The 21,992-nt window shown below is 44.9% G+C and overlaps 2 protein-coding genes and 1 long non-coding RNA gene across 3 annotated transcripts in view; 2 read left to right on the top strand and 1 right to left on the bottom strand.

Annotated features, from left to right (window-relative positions):
• LOC135571779 (uncharacterized) overlaps window positions 1-7,575 on the top strand; it is a 43,418-nt gene extending 35,843 nt beyond the window's left edge. The window contains exon 4 of the mRNA XM_065018542.1: window positions 6,541-7,575. Coding sequence (XP_064874614.1) covers window positions 6,541-6,706 — 166 coding nt within the window. The 3' untranslated portion in view covers window positions 6,707-7,575. The remainder of the gene's footprint in view (window positions 1-6,540) is intronic.
• Window positions 1-21,992, bottom strand: part of LOC115127015 (dedicator of cytokinesis protein 2-like) — a 192,817-nt gene that overhangs the window by 94,540 nt on the left and 76,285 nt on the right. Inside the window, exon 26 of the mRNA XM_065018543.1 lies at window positions 12,832-12,927. Within this exon, the coding sequence (XP_064874615.1) occupies window positions 12,832-12,927 (96 nt within the window). The remainder of the gene's footprint in view (window positions 1-12,831; window positions 12,928-21,992) is intronic.
• On the top strand, window positions 1,872-3,820 carry LOC135571780 (uncharacterized). Its single transcript, XR_010463932.1, has 2 exons — window positions 1,872-2,746; window positions 3,428-3,820. It is a non-coding gene; the product is annotated as an uncharacterized LOC135571780 (long non-coding RNA).

Raw genomic sequence — 21,992 nt, 5'->3', positions numbered from 1 at the left:
AGAGGGCCCTGTGTATTCCATGTGACTCTCTGTTCCCCTTTCATCCCTCCCTCTTTACTCTCCTAGAGGGCCCTGTGTATTCCATCCCCATCTCATCCCTCCCTCTTTACTCTCCCAGAGGACTGACTCTCTCTGTTCCCCCTTCTCATCCCTCCCTCTTTACTCTCCTAGAGGGCCCTGTTTATTCCATGTGACTCTCTGTTCCTCCTTCTCATCCCTCCCTCTTTACTCTCCTAGAGGGCCCTGTGTATTCCATGTGACTGTCTCTTCCCCCATCTCATCCCTCCCTCTTTACTCTCCTAGAGGGCCCTGTGTATTCCATGTGACTCTCTGTTCCCCCTTCTCATCCCTCCCTCTTTACTCTCCTAGAGGGCCCTGTGTATTCCATGTGACTCTCTCTTCCCCCTTCTCATCCCTCCCTCTTTACTCTCCTAGAGGGCCCTGTGTATTCCATGTGACTCTCTCTTCCCCCTTCTCATCCCTCCCTCTTTACTCTCCTAGAGGGCCCTGTGTATTCCATGTGACTCTCTCTTCCCCCTTCTCATCCCTCCCTCTTTACTCTCCTAGAGGGCCCTGTGTAATTCCATGTGACTCTCTGTTCCCCCTTCTCATCCCTCCCTCTTTACTCTCCTAGAGGGCCCTGTGTATTCCATGTGACTCTCTGTTCCCCCTTCTCATGACTCTCCTCCCTCTTTACTCTCCTAGAGGGCCCTGTGTATTCCATGTGACTCTCTCTTCCTCCTTCTCATCCCTCCTCTTTACTCTCCTAGAGGGCCCTATGTATTCCATGTGACTCTCTCTTCCCCCTTCTCATCCCTCCCTCTTTACTCTCCTAGAGGGCCCTGTGTATTCCATGTGACTCTCTCTTCCCCCTTCTCATCCCTCCTCTTTACTCTCCTAGAGGGCCCTGTGTAATTCCTGTGTATTCCATGTGACTCTCTCTTCCCCCTTCTCATCCCTCCCTCCCTTTATCCCTCTACTCCTAGAGGGCCCTGTGTATTCCATGTGACTCTCTCTTCCCCCTTCTCATCCCTCCCTCTTTACTCTCCTAGAGGGCCCTGTGTATTCCATGTGACTCTCTGTTCCCCCTTCTCATCCCTCCCTCTTTACTCTCCTAGAGGGCCCTGTGTATTCCATGTGACTCTCTGTTCCCCCTTCTCATCCCTCCCTCTTTACTCTCCTAGAGGGCCCTGTGTATTCCATGTGACTCTCTCTTCCTCCTTCTCATCCCTCCCTCTTTACTCTCCTAGAGGGCCCTGTGTATTCCATGTGACTCTCTCTTCCCCCTATTCATCCCTCCCTCTTTACTCTCCTAGAGGGCCCTGTGTATTCCATGTGACTCTCTCTTCCCCCTTCTCATCCCTCCCTCTTTACTCTCCTAGAGGGCCCTGTGTATTCCATGTGACTCTCTCTTCCCCCTTCTCATCCCTCCCTCTTTACTCTCCTAGAGGGCCCTGTGTATTCCATGTGACTCTCTGTTCCCCCTTCTCATCCCTCCCTCTTTACTCTCCTAGAGGGCCCTGTGTATTCCATGTGACTCTCTCTTCCCCCTTCTCATCCCTCCTCTTTACTCTCCTAGAGGGCCCTGTGTATTCCATGTGACTCTCTCTTCCCCCTTCTCATCCCTCCCCTCTTTACTCTCCTAGAGGGCCCTGTGTATTCCATGTGACTCTCTCTTCCCCCTTCTCTCTCTCTTCCCCCCATCCCTCCCTCTTTACTCTCCTAGAGGGCCCTGTGTATTCCATGTGACTCTCTCTCTTCCCCCTTCTCATCCCTCCCTCTTTACTATCCTAGAGGGCCCTGTGTATTCAATGTGACTCTCTCTTCCCCCTTCTCATCCCTCCCTTTTTACTCTCCTAGAGGGCCCTGTGTATTCCATGTGACTCTCTGTTCCCCCTTCTCATCCCTCCCTCTTTACTCTCCTAGAGGGCCCTGTGTATTCCATGTGACTCTCTCTTCCCCCTTCTCATCCCTCCCGCTTTACTCTCCTAGCCCTTTCATGCGTGAGTTCCAAATATCTCTAACGGTCGCCCCAGCGTGAGTTTTTTTATGCACGTGATGTTAGAATGTTCTCTCCATTCCAGAATGTGATTGATACGTAACAGTACATTTTATCCGCGCTGCCCTCAAACTAAAGCACGCAGCCTGTTTATATTTATAGGTTGTTTTAACTTCAATTTCAAATGATTTTCAAACAAGTTTTTATTTTCTAAAAACAGTTTGAATTTAGGTGTGTTACGCCTCCTCATTCATTCACATAAAAATAGTCATTTTTACTTTTGCGGATAATTACATTTTTGGGACATTTCTGACACGGACAAAATTCCCCAAGCACTGCCCAATTGTTTGTGCAGTTCACGTCTGCAGACATTTGCTCATCTCCCGTCAGAACAGGATCTGCACACGTGTTCACATTTTCTATTCCACATTTCTATTGTAGCGTACTGTATGTATGGAGCATAATATATTTGTGTATATTCTTTATCACCGCGGACACGTGAGGTAACGTTACTCATTTTATAACCTTTATGGTGTTATAGTCAATCGTGCTTACGTAGCCACATTCTTCTATTAGCTCTGTAAAACAATGCTAAATGCGTCAGAGAAGTATTATCTTGTGTTGCATTTTGAAGCTACCATCGCCTTATGACTCTCAAGTGGTGCAGCGGTCAAAGGCACAGCACATCAGTACTAGAGGCATCACTACAGACTCCCTGGTTCAAATCCAGGCTGCGGTTCCATCAAAGTAAGTGCCTTATTACGTTATAATAGTTATAATAATAGTTTCCGTATGCTGTAGCTGTAGATCATAATATATTCCTTATAACTGCGGACACGTGAGGTAACGTTACACATGTTATAACCTTTATGGTGTTATTGTCAATCATGCTTACCTAGCTACATTATTCTATTAGCTCTGTAAAACCATGCTAGTTGCGTCAGAAAACTATTAGCTTGTGTTGTATTTTGAAGCTACCCTGGCCTTATGACTCCCAAGTGGCGCAGCGGTCTATGGCACTACAGACACCCTGGTTCAAATCCAGGCTGTATCACAACTGGCTGTGATTGGGCGTCCCATATTGCAGCGTACAATTGGCCCAGCGTTGTCCGAGTTTGGCCGGTGTAGGCCATCATTGTAAATACTAATTTGTTCTTAAATTACTTGCCTAGTTAAATAAATAAAAGATATGACCATGGTTTGTTTATTTGGTCTATTCAGCATAGCTCTGTTCTGCCCTGCCTTGCCCCCTTGTGGAGCTCAAAAGTTAATTTCTTACTGTTATAACTCAAATCTGTGATTTTGTCAATGCAATAAACTATTTTTTTATAGCAGTGTTTATTATGTTACTTCTTTGTAGTATTGTTTTATTGCTATATCCTTATATTGTATTCTAATGAATAATTCCTCTTTATTCTGTACTTTCAGAAACCAGAAACATTATTTGTCAATATCATAACTGGAGCTGGACATCTTTGGAGCTGAAGAATGAGGACAGCTTTTGTATGCTAACGTACACTCCTTAACAGTTGTACTGGATGAAAACACAGCAAGAAAACACATATGCCAATATGTAATATTAATCTATTTTATTGCAGTACTGGTAGTTGGTTCAACAACTTGTTTTACTAGAGGACAAACAACTGAATATGCATAACCCATATTTAATATCCATGCAGTGACTGAACAACAACTGCATTTCCACCCCCATCTCTAAGGCATAGTATCATGGCTGCAACAACACTGAATGGCGCAGAGTGGGAGGTTACGTGGTTGACTGCCGGCACGCGCTACTTGTATCAATAAATCACTATCAGAAAATGTTTTGTGTGGTAATTATTTGTGTATTTACGATTTTATTCACATGTTTTCAATTCTAGGTGACAAATCATGCATTCCGATTCTTGCACAGATTGTAATGGGCACATATTATGTGTGTAAAATACCTTTTGAAGGTTGTACTGATTATGATGAGCTAAGCTAATTCCAGCTGTGTATCCATGTTTGTTGACATACAATGCATTCTGGGATTCACGTCTGTTTGACCAAAGATGTTATAACAAAATGAGGTGAGTAAGAGTTCACTAATTTTTGAGGACTTCCGGAAATTCATGGTGGGATGTGAACGACGGTAGATGACACACCCCTTCAACATGCATACTACAAACAGACCAAACTCATCTCGTCTTCTCTTATTATCTTCGGTTTCTGTGAGGAAAAAATGCATGGCTGCGCGCTGAAACTAATGTCGGATTACTTTCGATTTCTATAAAGTGTTTTACCTAGTTATTTCGATCAATGGTGAGCTCACTCACCCGTGATGTGATTAATTATATACAGTAATTGCTATTAGCTAATTCATATTGTAGTTTACGTCAGCCGAGAGTTAGAAAATATGACTGCTTGTGTTGGGTCAATCTTTCCTCAGCGCTAGGACAAATGTAGCCTACATTTTTCCGGTTAGGATGATTGTGTTATGCTATATCTTCTGTGAATATCTGAACAATCCATCCAAAAATAAACTGCTGACATTCTGGACATAACTTTGTAAGGACTGTGTTTGTGTAAATAGTTTCTGAAAAAAGTGTGGCCAGCTCAAACGCTGATTGTTGCGTCATTCGAAACTGCCGTTCTAAACGAGCATTCTAAATGAGTGTTCTAAACACACGGGTGTGATCATACGCTTCAGGGACCACTGTAGAACGATCACACCCGTGTGATGGTACGTGTGAAAGGGCTAGAGGGCCCTGTGTATTCCATGTGACTCTCTCTTCCCCCTTCTCATCCCTCCCTCTTTACTCTCCTAGAGGGCCCTGTGTATTCCATGTGACTCTCCCTTCCCCCTTCTCATCCCTCCCTCTTTACTCTCCTAGAGGGCCCTGTGTATTCCATGTGACTCTCTCTTCCCCCTTCTCATCCCTCCCTCTTTACTCTCCTAGAGGGCCCTGTGTATTCCATGTGACTCTCTCTTCCCCCTTCTCATCCCTCCCTCTTTACTATCCTAGAGGGCCCTGTGTATTCAATGTGACTCTCTCTTCCCCCTTCTCATCCCTCCCTCTTTACTCTCCTAGAGGGCCCTGTGTATTCCATGTGACTCTCTCTTCCCCCTTCTCATCCCTCCCTCTTTACTCTCCTAGAGGGCCCTGTGTATTCCATGTGACTCTCTGTTCCCCCTTCTCATCCCTCCCTCTTTACTCTCATAGAGGGCCCTGTGTATTCCATGTGACTCTCTCTTCCCAGTCACTGTTGTCATTACAGAGGTTTCATTTCACACTTTTATTTGTCAGGAGAGAGCAAATAAGTTGACTGAGTGTGTGTGTGTGCATGGTGTGTGCATGGTGTGTGTGCATGCACGCATGGTGTGTGTGTGTGCATGCACGCATGGTGTGTGTGTGAGAGTACGTGCGGGTGCGTGTGTCATTCCCCCTTATGCCTTCCCTCATCATAAGCCTCATTAACTCCAGATGCTTAATCCCTATGCATCTCATCTCGTCCCTCTACAGACACACCGACACACACACACACACACACACACACACACACACACACACACACACACACACACACACACACACACACACACACACACACACACACACACACACACACACACACAGAGACCTCAGCCTTGAACTTTCAAGCCAAACTTGCCACAGAAACACTCAACCTCCACTACAATATGACCTGAAGCACTTGAGAGAAGAAGAAAAGAGAGAGAGAGAGAGAGAGAGAGAGAGAGAGAGAGAGAGAGAGAGAGAGAGGGGAGGGATTGCTTTGAAAGCATCTCAGGGGAAGAAGTATTTCCCTCAGCCCTCTGTTTTAGTTTCAACACTTTAAGATGACTCTCCTTCTCTCATCTCTCCAGCCTGTGATGTAGTGGTGCATGAAGTGCAAGAATGCTATGAACGTGAATCGATTTCAGAGTGTGTGTGTGTCTGTGTGTGTGTGTGTGTGTGTGTGTCTCTGTGTGTGTGTGTGTGTGTGTGTGTGTGTGTGTGTGTGTGTGTGTGTGTGTGTGTGTGTGTCTCTGTGTGTGTGTGTGTGTGTGTGTGTGTGTGTGTGTGTGTGTGTGTGTGTGTGTGTGTGTGTGTGTGTGTGTGTGTGTGTGTGTGTGTCTCTCTGTGTGTGTGTGTGTGTGTGTGTGTGTGTGTGTGTGTGTGTGTCTCTGTGTGTGTGTGTGTGTGTGTGTGTGTGTGTGTGTGTCTGTGTGTGTGTGTGTGTGTGTGTGTGTGTCTGTCTGATTAAGTGTGCACTTGCATCGGCACATGGTACTTACGAGGTGTGAAGCATGTGCATCAATGTACAGTATGTTATTGTATTCACATAACTGCATTTATATTAAAGTACATTTGTATTATTACAAGATATTGTGTGTGTATAAATGTGTCTAATGCTCTACCCTTCTGTCTCTCTCACCCACTCTATCTTTCTATCCTACCCTCCCCCTCTTTCTGTCTCCTTCTCTCTCCCCCTCTTTCTGTCTCCCTCACTCTCACCTTCTCCCCCAACCTCTCCACTCTCCCCCCTCTCTCTCTCTCCAGTGTGGAGCATGACTTCAGACAGCAGGAAGACAGGTTCCAGCCAGTGATGGAGACTCTAGACAGGGACTATGATTTTCCCCTCCCTGTCCCCAAACCTGCCCCCGCCCACCCGAACACCAAGACCCTCGTCAAGAAGCTACGCAAGAAGTGCTTCTGGTGGCTGTAGACACACACAGACACACTCGCCCACACACAGCCATCGCCGGTGGTACAGTCGCCATGAAGACATTTCGGACTGCTGTTACCATGGGGATTGGACAGGTGTGTGTCTATGGACCATGGGGACTGCTCCTGTTTCATTGTTGTTGCTATGGGAACTGTACACCTGTTATGGTATCTATGGAGATCTATGGTTCATCTCTGACATGGTTGGAGAGCGAACAGTACATCAGCCCACAACTATGGGCTGATTGATAGTTACTTTAACCCAAAGTCTTGGTACAGTTACTGAGCTATGGATTTAGGGGAGACACTAAACTTTGACAAGAGTTCAGTCTAGAAGGCTGTGACAGCGGTGACCTTTCCTTAGTTCTAACATCTGTCAGATGAGAATTCATAGGTGATGGACCATGTCACAGTGAAGAGAGGAACTCTACTACCTAAACAGAGACGATTCCATCATCAAGCCCTTTGGAGAGTGACAGGCCGTGCAACCAATCAACAGTCTCCCAGACTTGACTGACAAAGCGAGGATCCATTCAGGATTCCCTCCGAGTGCACCAAACACAAAGACAATAATAAACACTCCACTCTACGAGCTTCCACTCTTCCACAATGCTATTGGTTATAACCCAAGCTCAACCAATTAGAATCAGCCTTTGCTTCTAAGACCACACCCTATTTACTGTTTAACCAATCATCAGCACCAGACCCTAACCTGCCACATCAGTGCTTTTTTATAAAACATCCCAGTGTATGATCTCCCACAATGCTATTCTTCTTCCTCTCACTGTGTTTCTGCAGCTGTTTGTAACAGTTATATTGGGATCCAATAAAGGTGTGTATTTTAAATAAATCATGAAGAGTCAGCTTGAAGGGTGATTGCCTAAAGCTTTTTTTGTGCCATGATGACTCACATAAAGCACTTTTGACTACCACCATTTAGAATGAAACTGTGGTACTATGGATGGATGGTAAAAGCTGAGGGGTTCGTCTGGGAGGGTAATACTGTGGTACTATGGATGGATGGATGGTAAGAACTGAGGGGTTTAGTCTGGGAGGGTAATACTGTGGTACTATGGATGGATGGTAAAAGCTGAGGGGTTCGTCTGGGAGGGTAATACTGTGGTACTATGGATGGATGGTAAGAACTGAGGGGTTAGTCTGGGAGGGTAATACTGTGGTACTATGGATGGATGGATGGTAAGAACTGAGGGGTTTAGTCTGGGAGGGTAATACTGTGGTACTATGGATGGATAGTAAAAGCTGAGGGGTTCGTCTGGGAGGGTAATACTGTGGTACTATGGATGGATGGTAAGAACTGAGAGTTTAGTCTGGGAGGGTAATACTGTGGTACTATGGATGGATGGTAAGAACTGAGGGGTTTAGTCTGGGAGGGTAATACTGTGGTACTATGGATGGATGGTAAGAACTGAGGGGTTTAGTCTGGGGGGGTAATACTGTGGTACTATGGATGGATGGTAAGAACTGAGGGGTTAGTCTGGGAGGGTAATACTGTGGTACTATGGATGGATGGTAAGAACTGAGGGGTTAGTCTAGGAGGGAAACACTGTGGTACTATGGATGGATGGTAAGAACTGAGGGGTTAGTCTAGGAGGGTAATACTGTGGTACTATGGATGGATGGATGGTAAGAACTGAGGGGTTAGTCTGGGAGGGTAATACTGTGGTAATATGGATGGATGGTAAGAACTGAAGGGTTAGTCTGGGAGGGTAATACTGTGGTGCTATGGATGGATAGTAAAGCCTGAGGGGTTAGTCTGGGAGGGTAATACTGTGGTGCTATGGATGGATGGTAAGAACTGAGGGGTTAGTCTGGGAGGGTAATACTGTGGTACTATGGATGGATGGTAAGAACTGAGGGGTTAGTCTGGGAGGGTAATACTGTGGTACTATGGATGGATGGTAAGAACTGAGGGGTTAGTCTGGGAGGGTAATACTGTGGTACTATGGATGGTAAGAACTGAGAGGTTAGTCTGGGAGGGTAATACTGTGGTACTATGGATGGATGGTAAGAACTGAGTGGTTAGTCTGGGAGGGTAATACTGTGGTACTATGGATGGATGGTAAGAACTGAGGGGTTAGTCTGGGAGGGTAATACTGTGGTACTATGGATGGATGGTAAGAACTGAGTGGTTAGTCTGGGAGGGTAATACTGTGGTACTATGGATGGATGGTAAGAACTGAGGGGTTAGTCTGGGAGGGTAATACTGTGGTACTATGGATGGATGGTAAGAACTGAGTGGTTAGTCTGGGATGGTAATACTGTGGTACTATGGATGGATGGTAAGAACTGGGGGGTTAGTCTGGGAGGGTAATACTGTGGTACTATGGATGGATGGTAAGAACTGAGGGGTTAGTCTGGGAGGGTAATACTGTGGTACTATGGATGCATGGTAAGAACTGAGTGGTTAGTCTGGGAGGGTAATACTGTGGTACTATGGATGGATGGTAAGAACTGAGTGGTTAGTCTGGGAGGGTAATACTGTGGTACTATGGATGGATGGTAAGAACTGAGTGGTTAGTCTGGGAGGGTAATACTGTGGTACTATGGATGGATGGTAAGAACTGAGGGGTTAGTCTGGGAGGGTAATACTGTGGTACTATGGATGGATGGTAAGAACTGAGGGGTTAGTCTGGGAGGGTAATACTGTGGTATTTCAAAGTGTATAATAAAGGTCTAATAAGTAACTGAACTGAAAGACAGACTGAAGCAATCAATACTTTTTCTCCAAGAAAATAACAAGTCCCTTATTTTTAATCAGAACTCCATTTTTAAGTCAAGGCCCAAATGGAATTGGCCACCAGCCACCAGCCACCAGCAGGACCCAAGCAACAATTTGAGAAACACTTAAAGGACTGAAGAGAATCATTTAGAGGGCAACCAAGGTAAAGATCAATAAACTGGAAAGCATCTTCTACAACTGCACTAATTATATGGTAGGAGACTATGGAGGGCAGTATGGGAAGCCAAGTCAATTGGGTTGGAGCAAAACCCTGCAAACACGTAATCGCTGAAAAAAATATATTTCACCTTTATTTAACCAGGTAGGCCAGTTGAGAACAAGTTCTCATTTACAACTGTGACCTGGCCAAGATAAAGCAAAGCAGTGCGACACAAACAACAACACAGAGTTACACATGTACTAAACAAACGTACAGTCAATAACACAATAGAAAAGTATATATACAATCTGTGCAAATGAGGTAAGATTAGCGAGGTAAGGCAATAAATAGGCCGTAGTGGAAAAATAATGACAATTTAGCAATTAAACACTGGAGTGATAGATGTGCAGAAGATGAATGTGCGAGTAGAGATACTGGGGTGCAAAGGAGAAAAAATAACATTATGGGGATGAGGTAGTTGGGTGGGCTAGTTACAGATGGGCTATGTACAGGTGGAATGATCTGTAAGCTGCTCTGACAGCTGATGCTTAAAGTTATTGAGGGAGATATGAGTCTCCAGCTTCAGTGATTTTTGCAATTCATTCCAGTCATTGGCAGCAGAGAACTGAAAGGAAAGGCGGCCAAAAGAGGAATTGGCTTTGGGGGTGACCAGTGAAATATACCGTATGGCGCGTGTGCTACGGGTGGGTGCTGCTATGGTGACCAGTGAGCTGAGATAAGGTGGGGCTTTACCTAACAAAGATTTATAGATGACCTGGAGCCAGTGGGTTTGGCAACGAATATTAAGCGAGGGCCAGCCAACGAGAGCATACAGGTCGCAGTGGTGGGTGTATATGGGGCTTTGGTGACAAAATGGATGGAACTATGATAGACTGCATCCAATTTGCTGAGTAGAGTGTTGGAGGCTATTTTGTAAATGACATCGCCGAAGTCAAGGATCGGTAGGATAGTCAGTTTTACGAGGGTATGTTTGGCAGCATGAGTGAAGGATGCTTTGTTACGAAATAGGAAGCCAATTTAAATTTGGATTGAAGGTGCTTAATGTGAGTCTGGAAGGAGAGTTTACAGTCTAACCAGACATCTAGGTATTTGTAGTTGTCAGAGTAGTGATGCTAGACGTGCTGGCAGATGCGGGCAGCGATCGGTTGAAGAGTATGCATTTAGTTTTGCTTGCATTTAAGAGCAGTTGGAGGCCACGGAAGGAGAGTTGTATGGCATTGAAGCTCGTCTGGAGGTTAGTTAACACAGTGTCCAAAGAAGAGCCAGAAGTATGCAGAATGGTGTCGTCTGCGTAGAGGTGAATCAGAGAATCACCAGCAGCAAGAGTAACATCATTGATGTATACAGAGAAAATAGTCAGACTGAGAATTGAACCCTGTGGCACCCCAATAGAGACTGCCTGAGGTCTGGACAACAGGCCATCCGATTTGACACACTAAACTCTGTCTGAGAATTAGTTGGTGAACCAGGCGAGGCAATCATTTGAGAAACCAAGGCTGTTGAGTCTGCCAATAAGAATGTGGTGATTGACAGAGTCAAAAGCCTTGGCCAGGTCGATGAATACGGCTGCACAGTAATGTCTCTTATCGATGGTGGTTATGATATCGTTTAGAACCTTGAGCGTGGCTAAGGTGCACCTATCAGCAGCTCGGAAACCAGATTTCATAGCGGAGAAGGTACGGTGGGATTCGAAATGGTCAGTGATCTGTTTATTAACTTGGCTTTCGAAGACCTTAGACCTTAGAAAGGCAGGGTAGGATGGATATGGGTCTGTAACAGTTTGGGTCTATAGTGTCTCCCCTTTGAAGAGGGGGATGACCGCGGCAGCTTACCAATCTTTGGGGAACTCAGACGATACGAAAGAGAGGTTGAACAGGCTAGTAATAGGGGTTGCAACATTTGCGGCGAATCATTTTAGAAAGAGAGGGTCCAGATTGTCTAGCCCAGCTGATTTGTAGAGGTCCAGATTTTGTAGCTCTTTCAGAACATTAGCTGTCTGGATTTGGGTGAATGAGAAGTGGGGGGGGGGGGGGGCGGGGGGTTGGGCAAGATGCTGTGTTAGGTGCAGAGCCGTTTACCAGGGTAGGGGTAGCCAGGTAGAAAGCATGGCCAGCCGTAGAAAAATGCTTATTGAAATGCTCAATTATTGTGGATTTATCGGTGGTGACAGTGTTTCCTAGCCTCAGTGCAGTGGGCAGCTGGGAGGACGTGCCCTTATTCTCCATGGACTTTACTGTGTCCCAGAACTTTTGGGAGTTTGTGCTACAGGATGCACATTTCTGTTTGAAAAAGCTAACCTTTGTTTGCCTAACTGCCTGTCTATATTGGTTCCTAACTACCCTGAAAAGCATATCATGGGGGCAATTCGATGCTAATACAGTATGCCACAGGATGTTTTTGTGCTGGTCAAGGGCAGACAGGTCTGGAGTGAACCAAGGGCTATATCTGTTCCTGTTTCAAAATTGTTGGAATGGGGCATGCTTATTTAAGATGGTGAGGAAAGCACTTTTAAAGAATAACCAGGCATCCCCTACTAACTGAAGGAGGTCAAAATCCTTCCAGGATACCCGGGCCAGGTCGAATAGAAAGGCTTGCTCGCTGAAGTGTTTTAGGGAGCGTTTGACAGTGATGAGGGGTCGTCGTTTGACCGCGTACCCATTACGGATGCAGGCAATGAGGCAGTGATCGCTGAGATCCTGGTTGAAGACAGCATAGGTGTATTTAAAGGGCAGGTTGGTCAGGATGATATCTATGAGGGTGCCCGTGTTTACGGGTTTGGGGTTGTACCTGGTAGGTTCATTGATCATTTGTGTGAGATTGAGGGCATCTAGTTTAGATTGTAGGACGGCCGGGGTGTTAAGCATGTCCCAGTTTAGGTCACCAAACAGTACGAGTTCTGAAGATAGATGGGGGGCAATCAATTCACATATATTGTCCAAGGCACATATATTGTAACAAGTAGCAACGGTGAGAGACTTGTTTCTGGAAAGATGGATTTTTAAAAGTAGAAGCTCAAATTCTTTGGGCACAGACATGGATAGTAAGACAGAACTCTGTAGTCTCTGAAGAATATTGCAACTCTGTCTGGCAGTTCTAATGCTATAGTTAGGGATGGAAATTTCAGGAATTTTGGTGGCCTTCCAAATATTTGACTGGTGAATAGTGGACTATTGCTTTGGGAAGGGGGGTAATTAGGTTTACTCACGATCAGGGCGTGTTCACGACCCATGGTTATGACTGTACGGTTGATGGTCCTGAGGAGACTGACCACAATGTCCTGAATATGCTGGAATGTGTCACCCTGAAAGAGAGAGAGAGAGAGAGAGAGAAGGAGAGAAGGCGAGAAGGAGAGGAAGGTCATGAACCATTTGGAGTGAAAAGAGAGACATGTTTGTAAATGTTTTAGACAGACTCATATACATACCTTTTATATCCACTCAACATCACTCACTAAGGCTTTCATCAGTGATGTCTTAGATCTCTACAACCTGACTGTTTTCTCTCTGTATGCTTCGCCAAAGTAATTCACTGCCCCCATTTCTGCCGCCCCATTGCTGCCGCAGGTAGCCTAGTGGTTAGAGCATTGGGCCAGTAACCGAAAGGTTGCTGGATCGAATTCCCTGAGCTGAAAAGGTACAAATGTGTCATTCTGCCCCTGAACAAAGCAGTTAACCCAGTGTTTCCAGGTAGGCCGTCATTGTAAATAAGAATTTGTTCTTAACTGACTTGCTTAGTTAAATAAAGGTTAAATTAAAACAACATTAAAACAATTGCTGTACCCTACATGACAGTAGAGGTGAAAGGTCATTGATTATTTGAGTCACCTAGGTATCCTCATCAACTACTGCATATTCATTTAATCTGGAATGACATGTAATAATAATAATAATACATGTGATTCAGCTAATTCAAATCCAGTGTGGACACCTGTTACATATATGTGTCGTCCAGGGGATCCAACCCACTCTCCTGGCGGTGCAGGGCCATGCTCTACCACTGAGCTACAGAGCACTGCACACACACTCTCTCTCTCTCTCCTCCAGACAGTGTGCGTGAGCCCACTCAGTGGTGCAGCGAGGCAGCTAGCTACTCTATCCAGGAAAACATCTGCTGTGTCCTCCAGTACGTTACCTTGTAATGACCCTGACTGTGTGGCTGTTCAGCTTATTTACAGTACCTTGAGACAAGCCCTATCTTAAGCCTTGTGTTGTTCTCTAGACTTTGAAAACTGTCAGTGGGAATTATACCCAAGCTACAGTATTTAGAGCCATATCAACAGTGTGTATATGTGTGAAAAGAGTGTGTGTGTGTGTGTGTGTGTGTGTGTGTGTGTGTGTCGGTCATGTTGGTATGTGATTTAAAGGGATTGATTTGAGGCAGGCAGACATGATTAAATTAAATTCTGAAATTGGTCACTGGATACCGTCAAGGTAAACAGAGCAGAGTGGATGTGTCATCACACACAAACAGATGTCATAGTGCAGTGAAGCAGTTGTTCCTATGTCTGAATGACTTTAAATAAGACATTTCTGCATCTTTTTTGTATCATATCTCTCTCCCAAACCCAAACTCACCTTGACAAACACACACACACACACACACACACACACACACACACACACACACACACACACACACACACACACACACACACACACACACACACACACACACACACACACACACACACATAGACACCCTCGCCTCGCTAAATCAGATCAGAGTCACACAGTGCTCCCTCTACCTCAAATAAACTCTCTCTCACAACTCCTCCTAAACACACACAGACACACACACACACTGTGCTATTCCCCAGGACATCTGTATCTGTCTCTCCCCTCTCTAGTTCAAAGACATGTTTGGCGTGACAACTTAATCAGGTACACTCTACATCCCCACGGCAATCACTCAGTCTGCAGCACAGTGTGGGAGCGTCTAGAGGAGGAGAGGAGAGAGGGAGGACAGGAGAGAGAGAGAGGCAGGAGACAGAGGGGGAGAGAGACTGTGAGTGAAGTGAAATGGGGCGTGAAGAACAATGCAAACCCCCCCCTCTCTCTCTCTCTCTCTCTCTATACCTCCTCTCTCCCTCTCTCTCTCCTCCCTCTCTCCTCTCTCTCTCCTCCCTCTCTCTCTCTCCTCCCTCTCTCTCTCTCTCTCTCTCTCCTCCTCTCTCTCTCTCTCTCTCTCTCTCTCTCCCTCTCTATACCTCCTTTCTCCCTCTCTCTCTCTCTCCTCTCTCTCTCTCGCTCTCTCTCTCTCTATACCTCCTCTCTCCCTCTCCCTCTCCTCCCTCTCTCTCCTCTCTCTCTCTCACTTTCTCTCTCTCTCTATACCTCCTCTCTCCCTCTCTATCTATACCTCCTCTCTCCCTCACTCTCTCCTCTCTCATATATATATATATATACCGTTTCTCTCCTCCCTCATCTTTCTCTTCCCCATGCATCTCCCTGCTAGTTGTTTTTCTTTTTATCTGTGAGGGATCACTCTTCAGCCTTCCTTGTTTCTCCCCCTTCCATCTATAAAATTCTCTCACATCAAATCCTTCATATTTGCTCTTTTTGTCTTGCCTTTGCCAGGCAGATAGATTTATGTGTAATCTGAGTGTTGATACACTGGATTGGGAGATGTCATATTGGCAGAACAATAATCAGTCCACATGTTGTAAAGCTCTCTTATAGAGCACCAACGTCAGTTAGGGAGTTAGGGATTCAGATAGTATATTAAACTACTACAGACAGAAAGACAGTACACACAGACCAGAGATCTATAGGCTGCCTCTGTCTCTGTCTGTCTGTCTGTCTGTCTGTCTGTCTGTCTGTCTGTCTGTCTGTCTGTCTGTCTGTCTGTCTGTCTGTCTGTCTGTCTGTCTGTCTGTCTGTCTGTCTGTCTGTCTGTCTGTCTGTCTGTCTGTCTCCACCTCTGTATGTCTGTCTCCACCTCTGTCTGTCTGTCTCCACCTCTGTCTGTTTGTCTCCACCTCTGCATGTCTGTTTCTATCTCTGTATGTCTGTCTCCACCTCTGTATATCTGTCTCCACCTCTGTATGTTTGTATCCACCTCTGTATGTCTGTCTCTACCTCCATCTGTCTCTGTCTGTACCTGTCTTTCTATCTCAGTATGTCTGTCTCTACCTCTGTATGTCTGTCTCCACCTCTGTATGTCTATCTCTACCTCTGTCTGTCTGTCTCCACCTCTGTCTGTCTCCACCTCTGTCTGTCTGTCTCTACCTCTGTATGTCTGTCTCCACCACTGTATGTCTGTCTCCACCTCTGTCTGTTTGTCTCCACCTCTGTATGTCTGTCTCTACCTCTGTATGTCTGTCTCTACCTCTGTATGTCTGTCTCCATCTCTGTCTCTGTCTCCACCTCTGTCTCTGTCTCCATCTCTGTCTCGGACTCCGTCTCTATCTGTCACTGTCTGTCTGTCTGTCTGTCTGTCTGTCTGTCTGTGTCCCTGGCTGTGTCCCTGTCTGTGTCCCTGGCTGTGTCCCTGTCTGTGTCCCTGTCTGTGTCCCTGTCTGTGTCCCTGGCTGTGTCCCTGTCTGTGTCCCTGGCTGTGTCCCTGTCTGTGTCCCTGGCTGTGTCCCTGGCTGTGTCCCTGGCTGTGTCCCTGTCTGTGTCCCTGGCTGTGTCCCTGTCTGTGTCCCTGGCTGTGTCCCTGGCTGTGTCCCTGGCTGTGTCCCTGTCTGTGTCCCTGGCTGTGTCCCTGTCTGTGTCCCTGGCTGTGTCCCTGTCTGTGTCCCTGTCTGTGTCCCTGGCTGTGTCCCTGGCTGTGTCCCTGTCTGTGTCCCTGTCTGTGTCCCTGGCTGTGTCCCTGTCTGTGTCCCTGTCTGTGTCCCTGTCTGTGTCCCTGTCTGTGTCCCTGTCTGTGTCCCTGGCTGTGTCCCTGTCTGTGTCCCTGGCTGTGTCCCTGGCTGTGTCCCTGTCTGTGTCCCTGGCTGTGTCCCTGTCTGTGTCCCTGGCTGTGTCCCTGGCTGTGTCCCTGGCTGTGTCCCTGTCTGTGTCCCTGGCTGTGTCCCTGGCTGTGTCCCTGTCTGTGTCCCTGGCTGTGTCCCTGTCTGTGTCCCTGTCTGTGTCCCTGGCTGTGTCCCTGTCTGTGTCCCTGGCTGTGTCCCTGTCTGTGTCCCCTGGCTGTGTCCCTGGCTGTGTCCCTGGCTGTGTCCCTGTCTGTGTCCCTGGCTGTGTCCCTGTGGCTGTGTCCCTGGCTGTGTCCCTGGCTGTGTCCCTGTCTTTGTCCCTGTCTGTGTCCCTGGCTGTGTCCCTGTCTGTGTCCCTGTCTGTGTCCCTGGCTCTGTCCCTGGCTGTGTCCCTGGCTGTGTCCCTGTCTGTGTCCCTGGCTGTGTCCCTGGCTGTGTCCCCGGCTGTGTCCCCGTCTGTGTCCCCGGCTGTGTCCCCGGCTGTGTCCCCGTCTGTGTCCCCGGCTGTGTCCCCGTCTGTGTCCCCGGCTGTGTCCCCGTCTGTGTCCCCGTCTGTGTCCCCGGCTGTGTCCCCGTCTGTGTCCCTGTCTGTGTCCCTGTCTGTGTCCCTGTCTGTGTCCCTGTCTGTGTCCCTGTCTGTGTCCCTGTCTGTGTCCCTGTCTGTGTCCCTGTCTGTGTCCCTGGCTGTGTCCCTGGCTGTGTCCCTGGCTGTGTCCCTGGCTGTGTCCCTGGCTGTGTCTGGCTGGCTGTTTTTCCCTGTTATTCAATTTCCATTTTTATGTCAGTCTCCCTCTTTCTAGCTATGCTACTGAAGTCACTGTTCTTCATCACAACTTATTTGTTCATTCTCTCTCTCTCTCTCTCTGTCTCTCTCTCAATTACATTTCAATTTAAGGGGCTTTATTGGCATGCGAAACATATGTTTACATTGCCTAAGCAATGAGGGAAATAGAGGCATAACTTCACTTCAAAGGTTCTGTCGTTCTATTCTGTCAACAAATTGCTTTACCAAGCCTTTGACAAGCCTTTAACAAGCCTTTACCAAGCCTTTGACAAGCCTTTAACAAGCCTTTGACAAATATTTAGCAAGCCTTTACCAAGCATTTGACAAGCCTTTAACAAGCCTTTACCAAGCCTTTAACAAGCCTTTACCAAGCCTTTGACAAGCCTTTAACAAGCCTTATACCAAGCCTTTGACAAGCTATGTTTTGCTACATTGCACTTGTGATTTCATGAAAATTAAATATTTTTTTAAATTTAATTTTCATTTGGCGCTCTGCAATTCAGTGGATGTTGACGGAAATGATCAAGAAATTTTAACAAGCCTTTAACAAGCTTTTTAACAAGCCGTTGACAAGCCTTTATTAACAAGGCTTTAACAAGCCTTTATTAACAAGCCTTTAACAAGCCTTTAACAAGCCCTTAACAATAATTTAACAAGCCTTTATTAACAAGCCTTTAAAGGCTTTTTAATAAAGGCTTGTCAAAGGCTTGTTAATAAAGGCTTGTTAAAGGCTTGTTAAAGGCTTGTTAATAAAGGCTTGTTAAAGGCTTGTTAAAGGCTTGTTAATAAAGGCTTGCCAAAGGCTTGTCAAAGGCTTGTTAACCTCTTCAACCTATGGGGGCGCTATGTCATTATTGGATAAAGAAACGTGCCCGTTTTAAGCGCAATATTTTGTCACGAAAAGATGCTCGACTATGCATATAATTGCCAGCTTTGGAAAGAAAACACTCTGACGTTTTCAAAACTGCAAAGATATTATCTGTGAGTGCCCCAGAACTGATTTTACAGGCGAAACCAAGATGAAACTTCAAACAGGAAATGAGCAGGATTTTTGACGCTCTGTTTTACTCTGGTCTCCTTATATGGCTGTGAATATGCTGTGAACGAGTTTATGCGCTCTGCCGTTCGTCCAAGATGTCTGCAGCATTGTGACGTATTTGTAGGCATATCATTGGAAGATTGGCCATAAGAGACTACATTTGCCAGGGGGCCGTCCGGTGTCCTTTGTCTAATTTGGTGCGTAATTCCCAGTGGCAATTATTTTACCATACGATACAGAAGGAGACTCATACTTCCAGGAACGATACATCATGATGAAGAGATATGTGAAAAACACCTTGAGGATTGGTTCTAAACAACGTTTGCCATGTTTCAAGTCGATATTATGGAGTTAATTTGGAAAAAAGTTTGGCGTTTGGATAACTGAATTTTCGTTTTGTTTTGGTAGCCAAACGTGACGCACCAAACGGACCGATTTCTCCAGCTCAAAAAATCTTTCAGGAAAACCTGAACATTTGCTATCTAACTGAGATTCTCCTCATTGAAAACATCCGAAGTTCTTCAAAGGTAAATGATTTATTGAATGTTTTTGCTGGTTTTTGTGTTGTCTGCTATGCTAACGCTAAATGCTAATGCTAAATGCTAACGCTAAATGCTAAATGCTAAATGCTAGTTTGCTATGGTAGAGAAGCATATTTTTGAAAATCTGAGATGACAGTGTTGTTAATAAAAGGCTAAGCATGAGAGCTAGCATATTGATTTCATTTCATTTGCGATTTTCATGAATAGTTAACGTTGCGTTATGCAATCCTTTAACAATCCTTTAACACGCAATCCTTTAACAATCCTTTAACAAGGCTTTGACAATCCTTTAATAAGCCTTTGACAAGCCTTTGACACTCCTTTAATAAGCCTTTAACAAGCCTTTAACAAGCCTTTAACAAGCCTTTAACAAGCCTTTAATAAGCCTTTGACACTCCTTTAACAAGCCTTTAACAAGCCTTTGACAAGCCTTTAACAAGCCTTTGACACTCCTTTAATAAGCCTTTAACAAGCCTTTAACAAGCCTTTAACAAGCCTTTAACAAGCCTTTAATAAGCCTTTGACACTCCTTTAACAAGCCTTTAACAAGCCTTTAATAAGCCTTTGACACTCCTTTAACAAGCCTTTGACAATCCTTTAACAAGCCTTTAACAAGCCTTTGACACTCCTTTGACACTCCTTTAACGAGCCTTTAATAAGCCTTTGACACTCCTTTAACAAGCCTTTGACAATCCTTTAACAAGCCTTTAACAAGCCTTTGACAAGCCTTTGACAATCCTTTAATAAGCCTTTGACAAGCCTTTAACAAGCCTTTGACACTCCTTTAATAAGCCTTTGACACTCCTTTAACAAGCCTTTGACAATCCTTTAACAAGCCTTTGACAATCCTTTAACAAGCCTTTAACACGCCTTTGACAATCCTTTAACAAGCCTTTGACAAGCCTTTGACAATCCTTTAATAAGCCTTTGACAAGCCTTTAACAAGCCTTTGACAAGCCTTTAACAAGCCTTTGACAATCCTTTAACAAGCCTTTAACAAGCCTTTGACAATCCTTTAACAAGCCTTTGACAAGCCTTTGACAAGCCTTTAACAAGCCTTTAACAAGCCTTTAACAAGCCTTTAACAAGCCTTTAACAAGCCTTTAATAAGCCTTTGACAATCCTTTAACAAGCCTTTAACAAGCCTTTAATAAGCCTTTGACACTCCTTTAACAAGCCTTTGACACTCCTTTAACAATCCTTTAACAAGCCTTTGACAATCCTTTAACAAGCCTTTGACAAGCCTTTGACAATCCTTTAATAAGCCTTTGACAAGCCTTTAACAAGCCTTTGACACTCCTTTAATAAGCCTTTGACACTCCTTTAACAAGCCTTTGACAATCCTTTAACAAGCCTTTGGCAATCCTTTAACAAGCCTTTGACAAGCCTTTGACAATCCTTTAATAAGCCTTTGACAAGCCTTTAACAAGCCTTTGACAATCCTTTAACAAGCCTTTGACAATCCTTTAATAAGCCTTTGACAAGCCTTTAACAATCCTTTAATAAGCCTTTAACAAGCCTTTAACAAGCCTTTGACACTCCTTTAATAAGCCTTTGACACTCCTTTAACAAGCCTTTAACACTCCTTTAACAAGCCTTTAACACTCCTTTAACAAGCCTTTAACAAGCCTTTGACAAGCCTTTGACAATCCTTTAATAAGCCTTTGACAAGCCTTTAACAAGCCTTTGACACTCCTTTAATAAGCCTTTGACACTCCTTTAACAAGCCTTTGACAATCCTTTAATAAGCCTTTGACAAGCCTTTAACAAGCCTTTGACAATCCTTTAACAAGCCTTTGACAATCCTTTAACAAGCCTTTGACAAGCCTTTAACAAGCCTTTGACAAGCCTTTAACAAGCCTTTGACAAGCCTTTAACAAGCCTTTGACAATCCTTTAACAAGCCTTTGACACTCCTTTAACAAGCCTTTGACAATCCTTTAACAAGCCTTTGACAATCCTTTAACAAGCCTTTGACAAGCCTTTGACAATCCTTTAATAAGCCTTTGACAAGCCTTTAACAAGCCTTTGACAATCCTTTAACAAGCCTTTGACAATCCTTTAATAAGCCTTTGACAAGCCTTTAACAATCCTTTAATAAGCCTTTAACAATCCTTTAACAAGCCTTTGACAATCCTTTAACAAGCCTTTGACAAGCCTTTGACAATCCTTTAATAAGCCTTTGACAATCCTTTAACAAACCTTTGACACTCCTTTAATAAGCCTTTGACACTCCTTTAACAAGCCTTTAACACTCCTTTAACAAGCCTTTAACACTCCTTTAACAAGCCTTTAACAAGCCTTTGACAAGCCTTTGACAATCCTTTAATAAGCCTTTGACAAGCCTTTAACAAGCCTTTGACACTCCTTTAATAAGCCTTTGACACTCCTTTAACAAGCCTTTGACAATCCTTTAATAAGCCTTTGACAAGCCTTTAACAAGCCTTTGACAAGCCTTTAACAAGCCTTTGACAATCCTTTAACAAGCCTTTGACAAGCCTTTAACAAGCCTTTGACAAGCCTTTAACAAGCCTTTGACAAGCCTTTAACAAGCCTTTGACAATCCTTTAACAAGCCTTTGACAAGCCTTTAACAAGCCTTTGACAATCCTTTAACAAGCCTTTGACACTCCTTTAACAAGCCTTTGACAAGCCTTTGACAAGCCTTTGACAAGCCTTTAACAAGCCTTTGACACTCCTTTAACAAGCCTTTGACACTCCTTTAACAAGCCTTTGACACTCCTTTAACAAGCCTTTGACAATCCTTTAACAAGCCTTTGACAAGCCTTTAACAAGCCTTTGACAAGCCTTTGACAATCCTTTAACAAGCCTTTGACAAGCCTTTGACAAGCCTTTAACAAGCCTTTGACAAGCCTTTGACAATCCTTTAACAAGCCTTTGACAAGCCTTTGACAAGCCTTTGACAAGCCTTTGACAAGCCTTTGACAAGCCTTTAACAAGCCTTTGACAAGCCTTTGACAAGCCTTTAACAAGCCTTTGACAAGCCTTTAACAAGCCTTTGACAAGCCTTTAACAAGCCTTTGACACTCCTTTAACAAGCCTTTGACAAGCCTTTAACAAGCCTTT

This window comes from Oncorhynchus nerka, linkage group LG5, assembly GCF_034236695.1.
Source record: "Oncorhynchus nerka isolate Pitt River linkage group LG5, Oner_Uvic_2.0, whole genome shotgun sequence".
In the NCBI taxonomy this organism is placed as follows: Eukaryota; Metazoa; Chordata; class Actinopteri; order Salmoniformes; family Salmonidae; genus Oncorhynchus; species Oncorhynchus nerka.
This window is presented reverse-complemented; position numbering and strand designations above follow the sequence as displayed.